Genomic DNA, 15,708 nt, shown 5'->3' on the forward strand with positions numbered 1-15,708 from the left:
GTCGTGCTTGGCAATACGCAGTCGTGGGTGAACAGGGAGTACTGGAGGGGACTAAGTATGCACCCCTGAGGGGCCCCCATGTTGAGGATCAGCGTGGCAGATGTGTTGTTGCCTACCCTTACGACCTGGGGGCGGCCCGTCAGGATGTCCAGGATCCAGTTGCAGAGGGAGGTGTTTAGTCCCAGGGTCCTTAGCTTAGTGATGAGCTTTGTGGGAACTATGGTGTTGACCGCTGAGCTGTAGTCAGTGAACAGCATTCTCACATAGGTGTTCCTTTTGTCCAGGTGGGAAAGGGCAGTGTGGAGTGCGATTGACATTCCGTCATCTGTGGATCTGTTGGGGAGGTATGCGAATTGGAGTGGGTCTAGGGTATCCGGGATGATGGTGTTGATGTGAGCCATGACCAGCCTTTCAAAGCACTTCATGGCTACAGACGTGAGTGCTACGGGGTGGTAGTCATTTAGGCAGGTTACCTTCACTTTCTTGGGCACAGGGACTATTGTAGTCTACTTGAAACATGTACAGTGGCAAGAACAAGTATGTGAACCCTTTGGAATTACCTGGATTTCTGCATACATTTATCATAACATTTGATCTGATCTTGATCTAGGTCACAACAATAGACAAACACAGTGTGCTTAAACTAATAACACACAACTTATTGTATTTTTATTGTCTATATTGAATACATCATTTAAACAATCACAGTGTAGGTTGGAAACAGTATGTGAACCCCTAGGCTAATGACTTCCCAAAAGCTAATTTGGAGTTAGGAGTCAGCTAACCTTGAGTCCAATCAATGAGACGAAATTGGAGATGTTGGTTAGAGATGCCCTGCCCTATAAAAAAACAATCACAAAATGTGAGTTTGCTATTCACAAGAAGCATTGCTGGATGTCAACCATGCCTTGAACAAAAGAGATTTCAGAAGACCTAACATTAAGAATTGTTGACTTGCATAAAGCTGGAAAGGGTTACAAAAGTATCTCTAAAAGCCTTGATATTCATCAGTCCACGGTAAGACAAATTGTCTATAAATGGAGAAAGTTCAGCACTGTTGCTACTCTCCCTAGGAGTGGCCGTCTTGCAAAGATGACTGCAGAGCACAGCGCAGAATGCTGAATGAGGTTAAGAAGAATACTTGAAACTAGAAGAAATTTAATTCAATACACGTGGGAACCCCAAACTGTTTTATGAGGCTTGGGCTCCATTCTGGTCTTACTTTAAACAGTCCATCTCTGATGGAATGCATATTAAAACAAAAATAAGTCTGTATTTGACTCCCATGTGACTTAAGGGTTGGATGAGCATTTCTTTGTGTTTTTTTTTGGGGGGGGGTTAAGGTTGATGATGTGCTTATTGATTGCGACCTGCTAATGCCTTGTTCATCTTGCCCGGTCAGAGACTAATGTGAGCTTGTTTTGCCGTTTTTTTTTTTTTACATTTTGTTCATGCTTATGTAAAATGATTCTTATTTTTTTTCTTTTAAAGCATTGTAAACTTTATTTTTGGTCCAGTGGCTGGTCGGTCTGTGGCCATGACTGTCTGTGAGTGTTTGCATTTCTCCACCACCTTACAGGAACAATGGTGAGGTGTTTGCTCTGTCCCTGTACTACAGATTTCCCTTTAACCTTTGTAGCCTTCTGCCCGGTGTGTTTAACTTGTCTAAAGTATGCTATCTTTAAAGCTAATTATTAATTTTTTTATTTGCATTTTTTTCTAGTTGAGTATATTGTTGTTGTCTTGTGTGTAAAACTGAATAAACAGAGTTTTCAACAAAAAAAAGAAGAATCCTTGAGTGTCAGCTAAAGACTTACAGAAATCTCTGAAACATGCTAATATCTCTGTTGACGAGTCTACGATACGTAAAACACTAAACAAGAATGGTGTTCATGGGAGGACACCACGGAAGAAGTCACTGCTGTCCAAAAAAAACATTGCTGCACGTCTGAAGTTCGCAAAAGAGCACCTGGATGTTCCACAGCGCTACTGGCAAAATATTCTGCGGACAGATGAAACTACAGTTGAGTTGTTTGGAAGGAACACAACACTATGTGTGGAGAAAAAAGGCACAGCACACCAACATCAAAACTTCAGCCCTGCTGTAAAGTGTCGTGGAGGGAGTGTCATGGTTTGAGACTGCTTTACTGCCTCAGGGCCTGGACAGCTTGCTATCATCGACAGAAAAATGAATCCCAAGTTTATCAAGACATTATGCAGGAGAATGTAAGGCCATCTGTCCGCTAGTTGAATCTCAACAGAAATTGGATGATGCAACAGGACAACGACCCAAAACACAGAAGTAAATCAACAACAAAATGGCTTCAACAGAATAAAATACGCCTTCTGGAGTGGCCCAGTCAGAGTCCTGACCTCAACCTGATTGTATGACCTCGAGCGGTTCACAGCAGGCATCCCAAGAATATTGCTGAACTGAAACAGTTTTGTAAAGAGGAATGGTCCAAAATTCCTCCTGACCGTTGTGCAGATCTGATCCACAACTACAGAAAATGTTTGGTTGAGGTTATTGCTGCCAAAGGAGGGTCAACCAGTTATTAAATCCAAGGGTTCACATACTTTTTTCACCGAGCACTGTGAATGTTTATATGGTGTGTTCAATAAAGACATGAAAAAGTATAATTGTTTGTGTGTTATTAGATAAGCAGACTGTGTTTGTCTATTGTTGTGACTTAGATGAAGATCAGATCGAATTTTATGACCAATTTATGCAGAAATCCAGGTAATTCCAAAGGGTTCACATACTTTTTGTTGCCACTGTAGGTATTACAGACTCGGTCAGGGAGAGGTTGAAAATGTAAATGAAGACACTTGCCAGTTGGGCCGCGCATGCTCTGAGTACACATCCTGGTGATCCGTCTGGCCCCGCAGCCTTGTGAATGTTGACCTGTTTAAAGGTCTTGCTCACATCGGCTACGGCGAGCGTGATCATACAGTCGTCTGGAACAGCTGGTGCTCTCATACATTCTTCAGTGTTGCTTGCCTCGAAGCAAGCATAAAAGGCATTTAGCTCGTCTGGTAGGCTCGCGTCCCTGGGCAGCTCGCGGCTGGGTTTCCCTTTGTAGTCCGTAATAGTTTGCAAGCCCTGCAACATCCGAGCGTCAGAGCCGGTGTAGTAGGATTCAATCTTAGTCCTGTATTGAAGCTTTGCCTTTTGATGGTTCGTCTGAGGGCATAACAGAATTTCTTATAAGTGTCCGGATTAGTGTCCCACTTCCATATTGAGCCAGTCACCGGTACTTCCTGCTTTAGTTAAGCAGGAATCCAGAGGATAGAATTATGGTCAGATTTGCCAAATGGAAAGCTTTGTATGCATCTGGAGTAAAGGTGGTCTAGCCTTTTTTTATTTTCTTCTGGTTGCACGTTTTATTTTATTTTTTTACCAGGTAAGTTGACTGAACACGTTCTCATTTACAGCAACGACCTGGGGAATAGTTACAGGGGAGAAGAGGGGGATAAATGAGCCAATTGTAAGCTGGGGATGATTAGGTGACCATGATGGTATGAAGGACAGCTTGGGAATTTAGCCAGGACACTGGGGTTAACGCCCCTACTCTTATGATAAGTGCCATGGGATCTTTAATGACCTCAGAGTCAGGACACCTGTTTAATGTCCCATCCGAAAGACAGAACCCTACACAGGGCAATGTCCCCAATCACTGCCCTGGGGCATTGGGATATTTTTTAGACCAGAGGAAAGAGTGTCTCCTGCTGGCCCTCCAACACCACTTCCAGCAGCATGTGGTCTCCCATGCAGGGACTGACCAGGACCAATCCTGCTTAGCTTCAGAAGCAAGCCAGCAGTGGGATGCAGGGTTGTATGCTGCTGGCAATGTGACATGCTGTTAGATATTTGGTAAAACTGATTTAAGTTTGCCTGCATTAAAGTCCCCGGCCACTAGGAGTGCCACTTCTGGATGAATTTCTTGTTTGCTTATGGCCTTATACCGCTAATTGATTGTGGTCTTAGTGCCAGCATCGGTTTGTGGTGGTAAATAGACGGCTATGAAAAATATAGATAACTCTGCGTAGTTAGTGTGGTCTACAGCTTATCATGAGGTACTCTACCTCAGGCAAGCAATACCTTGAGACTTCCTTAATATTAAACATCACGCACCAGCTGTTATTGACAAATACACACACACCCCCACCCATTGTCTTACCAGACGTAGCTGTTCTGTCTTACCAGACGTAGCTGTTCTGTTCTACCGATGCACGGAAAACCCAGCCAACTGTATATTATCCGTGTCGTTATTCAGCCACGACTCGGTGAAACATAATATATTCGTTTTTAATGTCCCGTTGGTAGGATAGTCTCGAACGGAGATCATCCAGTTTATTCTCCAGTGATTGCACGTTGGCCAATCGAACGGATGGTAACGCCAACGGATTCTCACAAGGCACCCCGATCGCCGCCCCCTGTATTTCTGTCTTTTCTTCGCTTAAATGACGGGGATTTGGTCTGGTCTCGGAGAAGCAGTATATCCTTTGCGTCAGACTCATTAAATAATAATCTTTGTCCCGTTCGAGGTGAGTAATCGCTGTTCTGATGTCCAGAAGTTATTTTTGGTCATAAGAGACGGTAGCAGAAACATTATGTACAAAGTAAGTTACAAACAATGTGAAAAACACACAAAATAGCACAGTTGGTTAGGGGCCCGTAAAACGGCAGCCATCCCCTCCAGCTCCATTATTCATTCTTCAATTTTTACTTTCAAACAGTACTAGATGGTTTGGTTTACAACTGCTGGTGTGGAGTTGGGCTTCCCTTGCAGGTTACGGGGGTCTGTTCAGGACCAAGCCTCTCCTTTCCCCTCTCAGCCCCCTTCCCATAAGGAACGCTCTCGCTGGTGTTGCCAGGCAGACTAGCCATGCTTTCTCTCTCTAATCTCTCTCAAAGCAGAGCTTGCTATTACTGCACACTAGCGATGGGAGGGAAGTTCGGCTCTTTTTACTGACTGATCTTTTCAACTCGTTTAGACAAAATAACAAACAATAATATAACTCATTTGAGTTAGTAATGCTCAGAGGACCCCCCTACCGGCGAACAATGAACTGAAAACTCAAGTCATAATTCTACAAGCCCCATAGGGGGCTTTATGGAGTTGTCATTTGTGACTGAGATCTGTAAACGTGTGTTTTAAACAATGTACATTTGCTGATTGCTTGGCATACAAATAAGATGATTTTTTTGATACAATTGAAACAAGGTGTAGTTGTGGCTGGAACCGGACTAGCATTGCTTGACTGCCACGAGGGTGATTAGCACTATGTCGTTTGCAAACTCCACCCCCATCATTCTTGCACCATGCGATCAATGATCAGTTCTAAACATGTATTTTTCTTCTCTATGCTCAGTATCTATTTTCATGCGAGCATATGACAGACGGTGGTCGGAGTGCGTCTCTGTAGCTGCTGAGCCGGAGGAGTGTGTATTAACACTGCTGTAGGGTTCATTGCGGCCAGCACGAACAGGTCAAACAAACAACTAAAATGACGAGTCACTCAGAAAAAAATTGTAATTTCTCTCAAGTCAGTAAAAAAGAGTCGTTCAAAAAGAACGTATCGTTCGCAAACTACACATCACTACTGCCACAGCGCTGGCATTGGGGAAGACTTGGGGGTCACTATGAGTCACTGAAAGGGGAACCTAGGTTTAAAGGTTTAGCCATTCACCAGGGTGTCATGTTAATATTGGTTTCTCTGTGCCCGCCAGTGCATGTTGCGGATCCCGGGACTGAGGTGCCCACTGCCACCTCGGCGCTGGAGATGGCCCTCTACAGCAACACGCGCAAGCTGAGGCAGGGCTGCCGCAGCCTGGAGACCGCCGTGCCCACATAACACCTCACACACATGTACCACAGGAGACTGGAGAGACATACATACACAGAGGAGGCACCGGATCACTACACACACTCACAGGTTTGGGAGATGCGTCCCATGTAACCACTGCAGAGACCATGATGCTGATAGTCAACACACACACACAATGTCATATCCAGCGTGCCAGTCTTGCCTTTACAGTCTGAGGATGTGTTGGCCTGAACATGAGGCCCAACGTTCCTGATGCCAGGGAGGAGGAGGGCTGGTGAGGGGAGCTAGCGTTTACGCTTCAGAAATACCATTCTCTTTTTGATTTGGCTTCTTTTTCTTCAGTTTACGTTTTAGTAGCTGAATTATATTAACAGGCGACTTATGTTTTTACTTTTGACCCTCTGATTTTTGCTGTTTTAAATGAAAAATGTGTTCTGGAAGAGAAAGAGGAAAAAATATGAATTGTGTAGATGTAATACTAACTTTTCAGATGCTATTTTTGAGGTTTTCAATGAATAGATTGTGAAATGTCAGGGTTTTTAGCGGGCTTCGGGAGGGGGTGTATATATTGGGAACATACTGCTACCTTCACTGCCACATTTTAAACACTACATACATATCTCAACTGCACTACCACACTGCTTAGAAAACATGTTTATTTTTAAATAATTAATTTTGCTTGTATTTTATTACTCGTTTCTAAAGCCTCCCCTGTAATACATTGTTACCCCCTGTACTTTTGAGTGCAACAGAACAATGCATATCATGATATCATATTAATTCAAATGTACATCTTATGAGGCAAGCACATGTTTAATCCATATCACCAAGATATTTTATTTTACAATGAATACATTTGTTTTCACTTTGATGCACAGGCCTTAACCAGGTTCTGACTGCTGAAATGTCTGTAATACAGCATGGTACATTACAAGGAACATGCTGTCACAGACTTGTAGGATACTGATCCCAGTACAGTTTTTGATCTCGGTGGATCAGAGTAAAGGATCTCTAGCTTTCCTGGACCAGGTTTATCAAATTCTGTCACATTCCCATTCGAGAGAATGTAACTACACTGGAGAGACCAGCAGTGAGACATACACCTACACACATGGACAGATAAGCCACTAGTCTTTATTGAAAATGGCTGTAAATTTAGGAACATAATCTCAGCTTCATCTCCTTTTACATATACGGTACTTTCCCTGCCCTTTTGTTGGGCATCATTTGTCAATGTGAATCTCGCTCCTATCTGGATGGTTTTCCAGATTTTACCGGTGAAGGTAGCAGGTGTTTGCTTTTTTTTTTTATCTGCCTTTGGTTAATTTAAATCTGACACCCACTGAAAATCCTTTATTTTTGTGTGAATAATGTACAAAATACTGAATGGAAAGCAAAATGTAAGGCTGAAATTGAGCCAGTCTACTAAGCCAAGACCAAGCAAGTGTCTGGACTGGGGAGCTCTCTCCCTCCCTCTCTCTCTCTGCATGTACAATATATTGGCTTTACTGGGAGAACCTGTAGAGGCAGAAGACATTTTGTTAATCCCTTTTGAAATGTATCTCATTCGACCATCATTCTCAATCTCTTTCCTCTGCTTTACCTGCTGCTGTCATGGATGTTATCTGATGGCAGCTTTGTTGGAGAGTCATGACAGTAGCACTCGTGTTTAATTTAATGTACTAATCATATCTTTCTGTGTTGCTTTCGCTGACTGAAATTCAGTTAGGATGATAACATTTGCGATTGGTTGACAAAATGTTTTTTATTTTTTACTTACTGTAGTGGGTAAAACTTTCCAGACAAAATGGGATTCACAACATTTTTTTTATGCAAAACAACTGTTGGAACTTTCTTTGGTTACACTCTTCTCTCAGAGGGAAAGGGCAGAAGTGCTGGGGTCAAGGCTCATCCAAGACTGTAACTAGTGAATTTGTACAACCAAAGAGGTCTATTTTGTGGTTCAGGAATAAAAAAAGTTTACTTTTCATTTAACAAGCTGATTCACCACATTGTGTCTTTGTATTCTATAATCTAAACTCAGCAAAAAAAGAAACGTCCTCTCACTGTCAACTGCGTTTATTTTCAGGAAACTTAATGTGTAAATATTTGTATGAACATAACAAGATTCAACAACTGAGACATAAACTGAAGTTCCACAGACATGTGACAACAGAAATAGAATAATGTGTCCCTGAACAAAGGGGGGTCAACATCAAAAGTAACAGTCAGTATCTGGTGTGGCCACCAGCTGCATTAAGTACTGCAGTGCATCTCCTCCTCATGGACTGCACAAGATTTGCCAGTTCTTGCTGTGAGACGTTACCTCACTCTTCCACCAAGGCACCTGCAAATTCCCAGACATTTCTGGGGGGAATGGCCCAAGCCCTCACCCTCCGATCCAACAGGTCCCAGACGTGCTCAATGGGATTTAGATCCGGGCTCTTAGCTGGCCATGGCAAAAGACTGACATTTCTGTCTTGCAGGAAATCACGCACAGAACGAGCAGTATGGCTAGTGGCATTGTCATGCTGGAGGGTCATGTCAGGATGCAGCCTGTAGGAAGGGTACCACATGAGGGAGGAAGATGTCTTCCCTGTAACGCACAGCATTGAGATTGCCTGCAATGACAACAAGCTCAGTCCGATGATGCTGTGACACACCGCCCCAGACCACGACGGACCCTCCACCTCCAAATAGATCCCGCTCCAGAGTACAGGCCTCGATCTCACGCTCATTCCTTCGACGATAAACGTGAATCGCGAATCAGACCATCACCCCTGGTGAGACAAAACCGTGACTCGTCAGTGAAGAGCGCTTTTTGCCAGTCCTGTCTGGTCCAGTGACGGTGGGTTTGTGCCCATAGGCAACGTTGCTACCGGTGATGTCTTGTGATGACCTGCCTTACAACAGGCCTACAAGCCCTGAGTCCAGCCTCTCTCAGCCTATTGCGGACAGTCTGAGCTAGAGGTCGACCGATTATGATTTTTCAACGCCGATACCGATTATTGGAGTACCCAAAAAGGCCGATACCGATTAATCTGCCTTTTTAAAATTAAAAATGTATTTGTAATAATGACAATTACAACAATATTGAATGAACACTTTAACTTTAATATAATACATCAATAAAATCAATTTAGCCTCAAATAAATAATGAAACATGTTCAATTTGGTTTAAATAATGCAAAAACAAAGTGTTGGAGAAGAAAGTAGAAGTGCAATATGTGCCATGTAAGAAAGCTAACATTTATGTTCCTTGCTCAGAACATGAGAACATATGAAAGCTGGTGGTTCCTTTTAACATGAGTCTTAAATATTCCCAGGTAAGAAGTTTTAGGTTGTAGTTATTATAGGAATTATAGGACTATTTCTCTCTATACGATTTGTATTTCATATACCTTTGACTATTGGATGTTTTTATAGGCACTTTAGTATTGCCAGTGTAACAGTATAGCTTCCGTCCCTCTCCTCGCTCCTACCTGGGCTCGAACCAGGAACACATTGACAACAGCCATCCTCGAAGCAGCGTTACCCATGCAGAGCAAGGGGAACAACTACTCCAAGTCTCAGAGCGAGTGACGTTTGAAACGCTATTAGCGCGCACCCGGCTAACTAGCTAGCCATTTCACATCGGTTACACCAGCCTAATCTTGGGAGTTGATAGGCTTGAAGTCATAAACAGCGCAATGCTTGAAGCACAGCGAAGAGCTGCTGGCAAAACGCACGAAAGTGCTGTTTGAATGAATGCTTACGAGCATGCTGCTGCCTACCACCGCTCAGTCAGACTGCTCTATCAAATCATAGACCTAATTATAATATAATAAACACACAGAAATACGAGCCTTAGGTCATTAATATGGTCAAATCCGGAAACTATCATCTCGAAAACAAAATGTTTTTCTTTCAGTGAAATACGGAACCGTTCCGTATTTTATCTAACGGGTGGCATCCGTAAGTCTAAATATTCCTGTTACATTGCACAACCTTCAATGTTATGTCATAATTACGTAAAATTCTGGCAAATTAGTTCGCAACGAGCCAGTCGGCCCAAACTGTTGCATATACCCTGACTCTGCGTACAATGAACGCAAGAGAAGTGACACAATTTAACCTGGTTAATATTACTTGCTAACCTGGATTTCTTTTAGCTAAATATGCAGGTTTAAAAATATATACTTCTGTGTATTGATTTTAAGAAAGGCATTGATGTTTATGGTTAGGTACAGTCGTACAACGATTGTGCTTTTTTCGCAAATGCGCTTTTGTTAAATCATCCCCAGTTTGGCGAAGTCGGCTGTCTTTGTTAGGAAGAAATAGTCTTCACAGTTCGCAACGAGCCAGGCGGCCCAAACTGCTGCATATTCCCTGACTCTGTTGCAACACATTTTCCTAGTTAAAATAAATTAATGTTAGCAGGCAATATTAACTAAATATGCAGGTTTAAACAATATATACTTGTGTATTGATTTTAAGAAAGGCATTGATGTTTATGGTTAGGTACACATTTATATGCAACACAGGACAGGCTAGATAAACTAGTAATATCATCAACCATGTGTAGTTAACTAGTGATTATGATTGTTTTTTATAAGATAAGTTTAATACTAGCTAGCAACTTCCCTTGGATTCTTACTGCATTCGCGTAACAGGCAGGCTCCTCGTGGAGTGCAATGTAAAGCAGGTGGTTAGAGCGTTGGACTAGTTAACCTTAAGGTTGCAAGATTGAATCCCCGAGCTGACAAGGTAAAAATCTGTCGTTCTGCCCCTGAACAAGGCAGTTAACCCACCGTTCCTAGGCCGTCATTGAAAATAAGAATGTGTTCTTAACTGACTTGCCTAGTTAAATAAAGGTGTAAAAAAAAAAAAAACGGCCAAATCGGCGTCCCAAAATACCGATTTCTGATTATGAAAACTTGAAATCGGCCCTAATTAATCGGCCATTCCAATTAATCGGTCGACCTCTAGTCTGAGCACTGATTGAGGGATTGTGAATACCTGGTGTAACTCGGGCAGTTGTTGTTGCCATCCTGTACCTGTCCCGCAGGTGTGATGTTCGGATGTACCGATCCTGTGCAGGTGTTGTTACACATGGTCTGGCACTGCGAGGACGATCAGCTGTCCGTCCTGTAGCGCTGTCTTAGGCGTCTCACAGTACGGACATTGCAATTTATTGCCCTGGCCACATCTGCAGTCCTCATGCCTCCTTGCAGCATGCCTAAGGCACATTCACGCAGATGAGCAAGGACCCTGGGCATCTTTATTTTGGTGTTTTTCAGAGTCAGTAGAAAGGCCTCTTTAGTGTCCCACGTTTTCCTAACTGTGACCTTAATTGCCTACCGTCTGTAAGCTGTTAGTGTCTTAACGACCGTTCCACAGGTGCATGTTCATAAAAAAATGATGGTTCATTGAACAAGCATGGGAAACAGTGTTTAAACCCTTTATGCTGTCAATTAACTTCTGGGCCACATCCTGACTGATGGCAGCGCATTCTTGCATAATCAATTCTTGGAGTTTATCAGAATTTGTGGGTTTTTGTTTGTCCACCCGCCTCTTGAGGATTGACCACAAGTTCTCAATGGGATTAAGGTCTGGGAAGTTTCCTGGCCATGGACCCAAAATATTGATGTTTTGTTCCCCGAGCCACTTAGTTATCACTTTTTCCTTATGACAAGGTGCTCCATCATGCTGGAAAAGGCATTGTTTGTCACCAAACTGTTCCTGGATGGTTGAGAGAAGTTGCTCTCAGAGGATGTGTTGGTACCAGTCTATATTCATGGCTGTGTTCTTAGGCAAAATTGTGAGTGAGCCCACTCCCTTGGCTGTGAAGCAACCCCACACATGAATGGTCTCAGGATGCTTTACTGTTGGCATGACACAGCTCACCTTGTCTTGTCCGGACAAGCTTTTTTCCGGATGCCCCAAACAATCGGAAAGGGGATTCATCAGAGAAAATAACTTCACCCCAGTTATCAGCAGTCCAATCCCTGTACCTTTTGCAGAATATCAGTCTGTCCCTGATGCTTTTCCTGGAGAGAAGTGGCTTCTTTACTGCTCTTCTTGACACCAGGCCATCCTCCAAAAGTCTTCGCCTCACTGTGCGTGCAGATGCACTCACACCTGCCTGCTGCCATTCCTGAGCAAGCTCTGTACTAGTGGTGCCCGATCCCGCAGCTGAATCAACTTTAGGAGACGGTCCTGACGCTTGCTGGACTTTCTTGGGCGCACTGAAGCCTTCTTCACAACAATTGAACCGCTCTCCTTGAAGTTCTTGATGATCCAATAAATGGTTGATTTAGGTGCAATCTTATTGGCAGCAATATCCTTGCCTGTGAAGCCCTTTTTGTGCAAAGCAATGATGACGGCACGTGTTTCCTTGCAGGTAACCATGATTGACAGAGGAAGAACAATGCTTCCAAGCACCACCCTACTTTTGAAGCTTCCAGTCTGTTATTCGAACTCAATCAGCATGACAGAATGATCTCCAGCCTTATCCTCGTCAACACTCACACCTGTGTTAACGAGTGAATCACTGACATGATGTCAGCTGGTCCTTTTGTGGTAGGGCTGAAATAAATGTTTTTTCGGAATTCAGTTAATTTGCATGGCAAAGAGGGACTTTGCAATTAATTGTAATTCATCTGATCACTCTTCATAATATTCTGGAGTATATGCAAATTGCCATCATACAAACTGAGGCAGCAGACTTTGTGAAAATTCATTTTAGTGATATTCTGAAAACAATGGGCCAGGACTGTATTCTGTCCGAACTGATGAGGAATATGACGCACACAAAAAGCTGCTGTGAACCCATTCCTTCTTGATCTCTGGAGGTTTCCTCCTTCATTCTTGTTATGAGGCTAGCACAAATGAGATTGTTTGAATGGTTAGAATCCAGGTGTGGTTAATGTCTTCTTAGCCAAATGATTAGTGGGCAACAGTGACAGGTTAGAGTCAAATGGGGAAAAACCTTGTGGTAGGTAGGTTTGAGGGTGGTGCAGTGTGTAAAATGTGGGCTGCGATGTAACAGATCTCTGGTTTGAGTCCCCAGCTCTCTTTGTTTCCTAATAAACTGTTTTCTTGTTTAGTAAACTAGCTTAAACAGTCACACCAGTAGAAATCCACTTTTTCGAGCTGAAAGACAATGGCCAGAGCTTACCCATGACATTGCACAATGATTTACAGTGCATTCGTGAAAGTGTTCAGACCCTTTGACTTTTCCCCCATTTTGTTTTATTACAGCCTTATTCTAAAATTAATTAAATGTTTTTTCTCATCAATCTACACACAATACCCCATAATGGCAAAGCGAAAACAGGTTTTTATAAATTGTTGCAAATGTATTACAAATACAAAACCTGAAACCTTATTTAAATAAGTATTCAGATCCTTTGCTACGAGACTCGAAACTGAGCTCAGGTGCATCCTGTTTCCACTGATCATCCTTGAGATGTTTCTACAACTTGATTGGAGTCCACCTGTGATACATTCAATTGATTGGAAAGGCACACACCTGTCTATATAAGGTCCCACAGACAGTGCATGTCAGAGCAAAAACCAAACCATGAGGTCGAAGGAATTGTCCCTAGAGCTCCGAGACAGGATTGTGTCGAGGCACAGATCTGGGGAAGGGTACCAAAAAATCTCTGCAGCATTGAAGGTCCCCAAGAATACAGTTGCCTCCATCATTCTTAAAAGGAGGAAGTTAGGAAGCACCAAGACTCTTCCTAGAGCTGGCCACCCGACCAAACTGAGCAATCGGGCGAGAGGGCCTTGGTCAGGGAGGTGACCAAGAACCCGATGGTCACTGACAGAGCTCCAGAGTTACTGTGGAGATGGGAGAACCTTCCAGAAGGACAACCATCTCTGCAGCACCCCACCAATCAGGCCTTTATGGTAGAGTGGCCAGAAGGAAGCCACTCCTCAATTAAAGACACGACAGCCTGCTTGGAGTTTTCCAAAAGGCACCTAAAGACTCTCAGACCATGAGAAACAAGATTCTCTGGTCTGATGAAACCAAGATTGAACTCTTTGGCTTGAATGCCAAGCGTCATATCTGGAGGAAACCTGGCACAATCCCAAAGGTGAAGCATGGTGGTGGCAGCATTATGCTGTGGGGATGTTCTTCAGCGGCAGGAACTGGGAGAGACAAGTCAGGATTGAGGGAAAGATGTCTTGGCTGTGTGCTTAGGGTTGTTGTCCTGTTGGAAGGTGAACCTTCGCCCCAGTCTGAAAACCTGCTGCAGAGCACTCAGGTTTTCATCAAGGATCTCTCTGTACTTTGCTCCGTTCAACGCAGGAGTGGCTTCGGGACAAGTCTCTGAATGTCCCTGAGTGGCCCAGCCAGAGCCCAGACTTGAACCCGATCGAACATCTGTGGAGAGACCTGAAAATAGCTGTGCAGCAACGCGAGCCATCCAACCTGACAGAGCTTGAGAGAATCAGAGAAGAACGGGAGAAACTCTCCAAATACAGGTGTGCCAAGCTTGTTGCATCATACCCAAGAAGACTATACTCTAATCGCTGCCAAAGGTGCTTAACCTGTCTGGGCTAGGGGGCAGTATTTTCACGGCCGGATGAAAAACGTACCCAATTTAAACAGGTTACTACTCTGGCCCAGAAACTAGAATATGCATATTATTAGTAGATTTGGATAGAAAACACTCTGAAGTTTCTAAAACTGAATGGTGTCTGTGAGTATAACAGAACTCATATGGCAGGCAAAAACCTGAGAAAATCCAAGCAGGAAGTGAAAAGTCTGAGAATTGTAGTTCTTCTTTTGATTCTCTATCGAAGCTCCAGTGTCTGTGGGGTGACGTTGCACTTCCTAAGGCTTCCATTGGCTGTCTAAAGCCTTCAGAAAGTGGTTTGAGCATTTACCTGTCACTGGGCAGATAATAGGAGCTCAGTTACTGAGTGGTCTGCCTGGCAACAAAGGGATTGGATATGCGCAGTCATGCGAGCACGCTGTTCCTTCTTTTTCTTCTTGAATGAATATACTATTGTTCGGTAGGAATATTATCACAATTCTATGTTAAAAATACCATAAAGATTGATTTTAAACAGCGTTTGACATGCTTCTAAGTACGGTAATGGAACATTTTGACTTTTCGTCTCTCGTTCCGCGCTCGCGGGTTATGCCTTTTGGATAAATGATCTGTACGCACAAACAAAACGGAGGTATTTATACATAAATATGGATTATTTTGAACAAAAACAACATTTATTGTGGAAGTAGCAGTCCTGGGAGTGCATTCTGACGAAGATCAGCAAAGGTAAGAGAATATTTCTAATACTAATTCTGAGTTTAGGTTGCCCCGAACTTAGCAGGTGTCTGAATAGCTCACCGTGATGGCTGAGCTATGTACTCAGAATATTGAAAAATGTGCTTTCTCCGTAAAGCTATTTTAAAATCTGAAACAGCGGTTGTATCCAGGGGTAGTCTATCTATAATTCTTAAAATAATTGTTATATTTTGTCAACTTTTATGATGAGTATTTTTGTAAATTCATGTGCACATTCACCGGCTGTTTTTGGATATAAATATGAACTTTATCGAACAAAACATACATGTATTGTGTAACATAATGTCCTAGGAGTGTCATCTGATGAAGATCGTCAAAGGTTAGTGCTTCATTTAGCTGTGTTTTGGGTTTTATTGACACATGTCCTTGCTTGGAAAATGGCTGTGTGATTATGTTAGGAGAGTACATAGACAAAAATAATCTAATGTTTTGCTTTCGCTGTAAAGCCTTTTTGAAATCGGATAATGTGGTTACATCAAGGAGAAGTGCATTTTTAAAATGGTGTAAAATAGTTGTATGTTTGAGAAAGTTGAATTATGACATTTTGTTGTTTTTGAATTTGCCGCCCTGA

At 42.9% G+C, this 15,708-nt stretch overlaps 1 protein-coding gene across 20 annotated transcripts in view; it reads left to right on the forward strand.

The window, feature by feature from the left end:
• Positions 1–7,827, forward strand: part of LOC106578665 (protein scribble homolog) — a 131,522-nt gene extending 123,695 nt beyond the window's left edge. For all 20 annotated transcript variants that reach the window (XM_014157721.2, XM_014157716.2, XM_014157725.2 and 17 more), the window contains one exon: positions 5,735–7,827. Coding sequence is in view for 18 of the 20 variants with exons in the window: in XM_014157716.2 (XP_014013191.2) it covers positions 5,735–5,859 (125 nt within the window). In the remaining 2 variants the exon portion in view is untranslated. The remainder of the gene's footprint in view (positions 1–5,734) is intronic.
• Positions 7,828–15,708: the final 7,881 nt, after the last annotated feature.

Source organism: Salmo salar, chromosome ssa19 (assembly GCF_905237065.1).
Source record: "Salmo salar chromosome ssa19, Ssal_v3.1, whole genome shotgun sequence".
In the NCBI taxonomy this organism is placed as follows: Eukaryota; Metazoa; Chordata; class Actinopteri; order Salmoniformes; family Salmonidae; genus Salmo; species Salmo salar.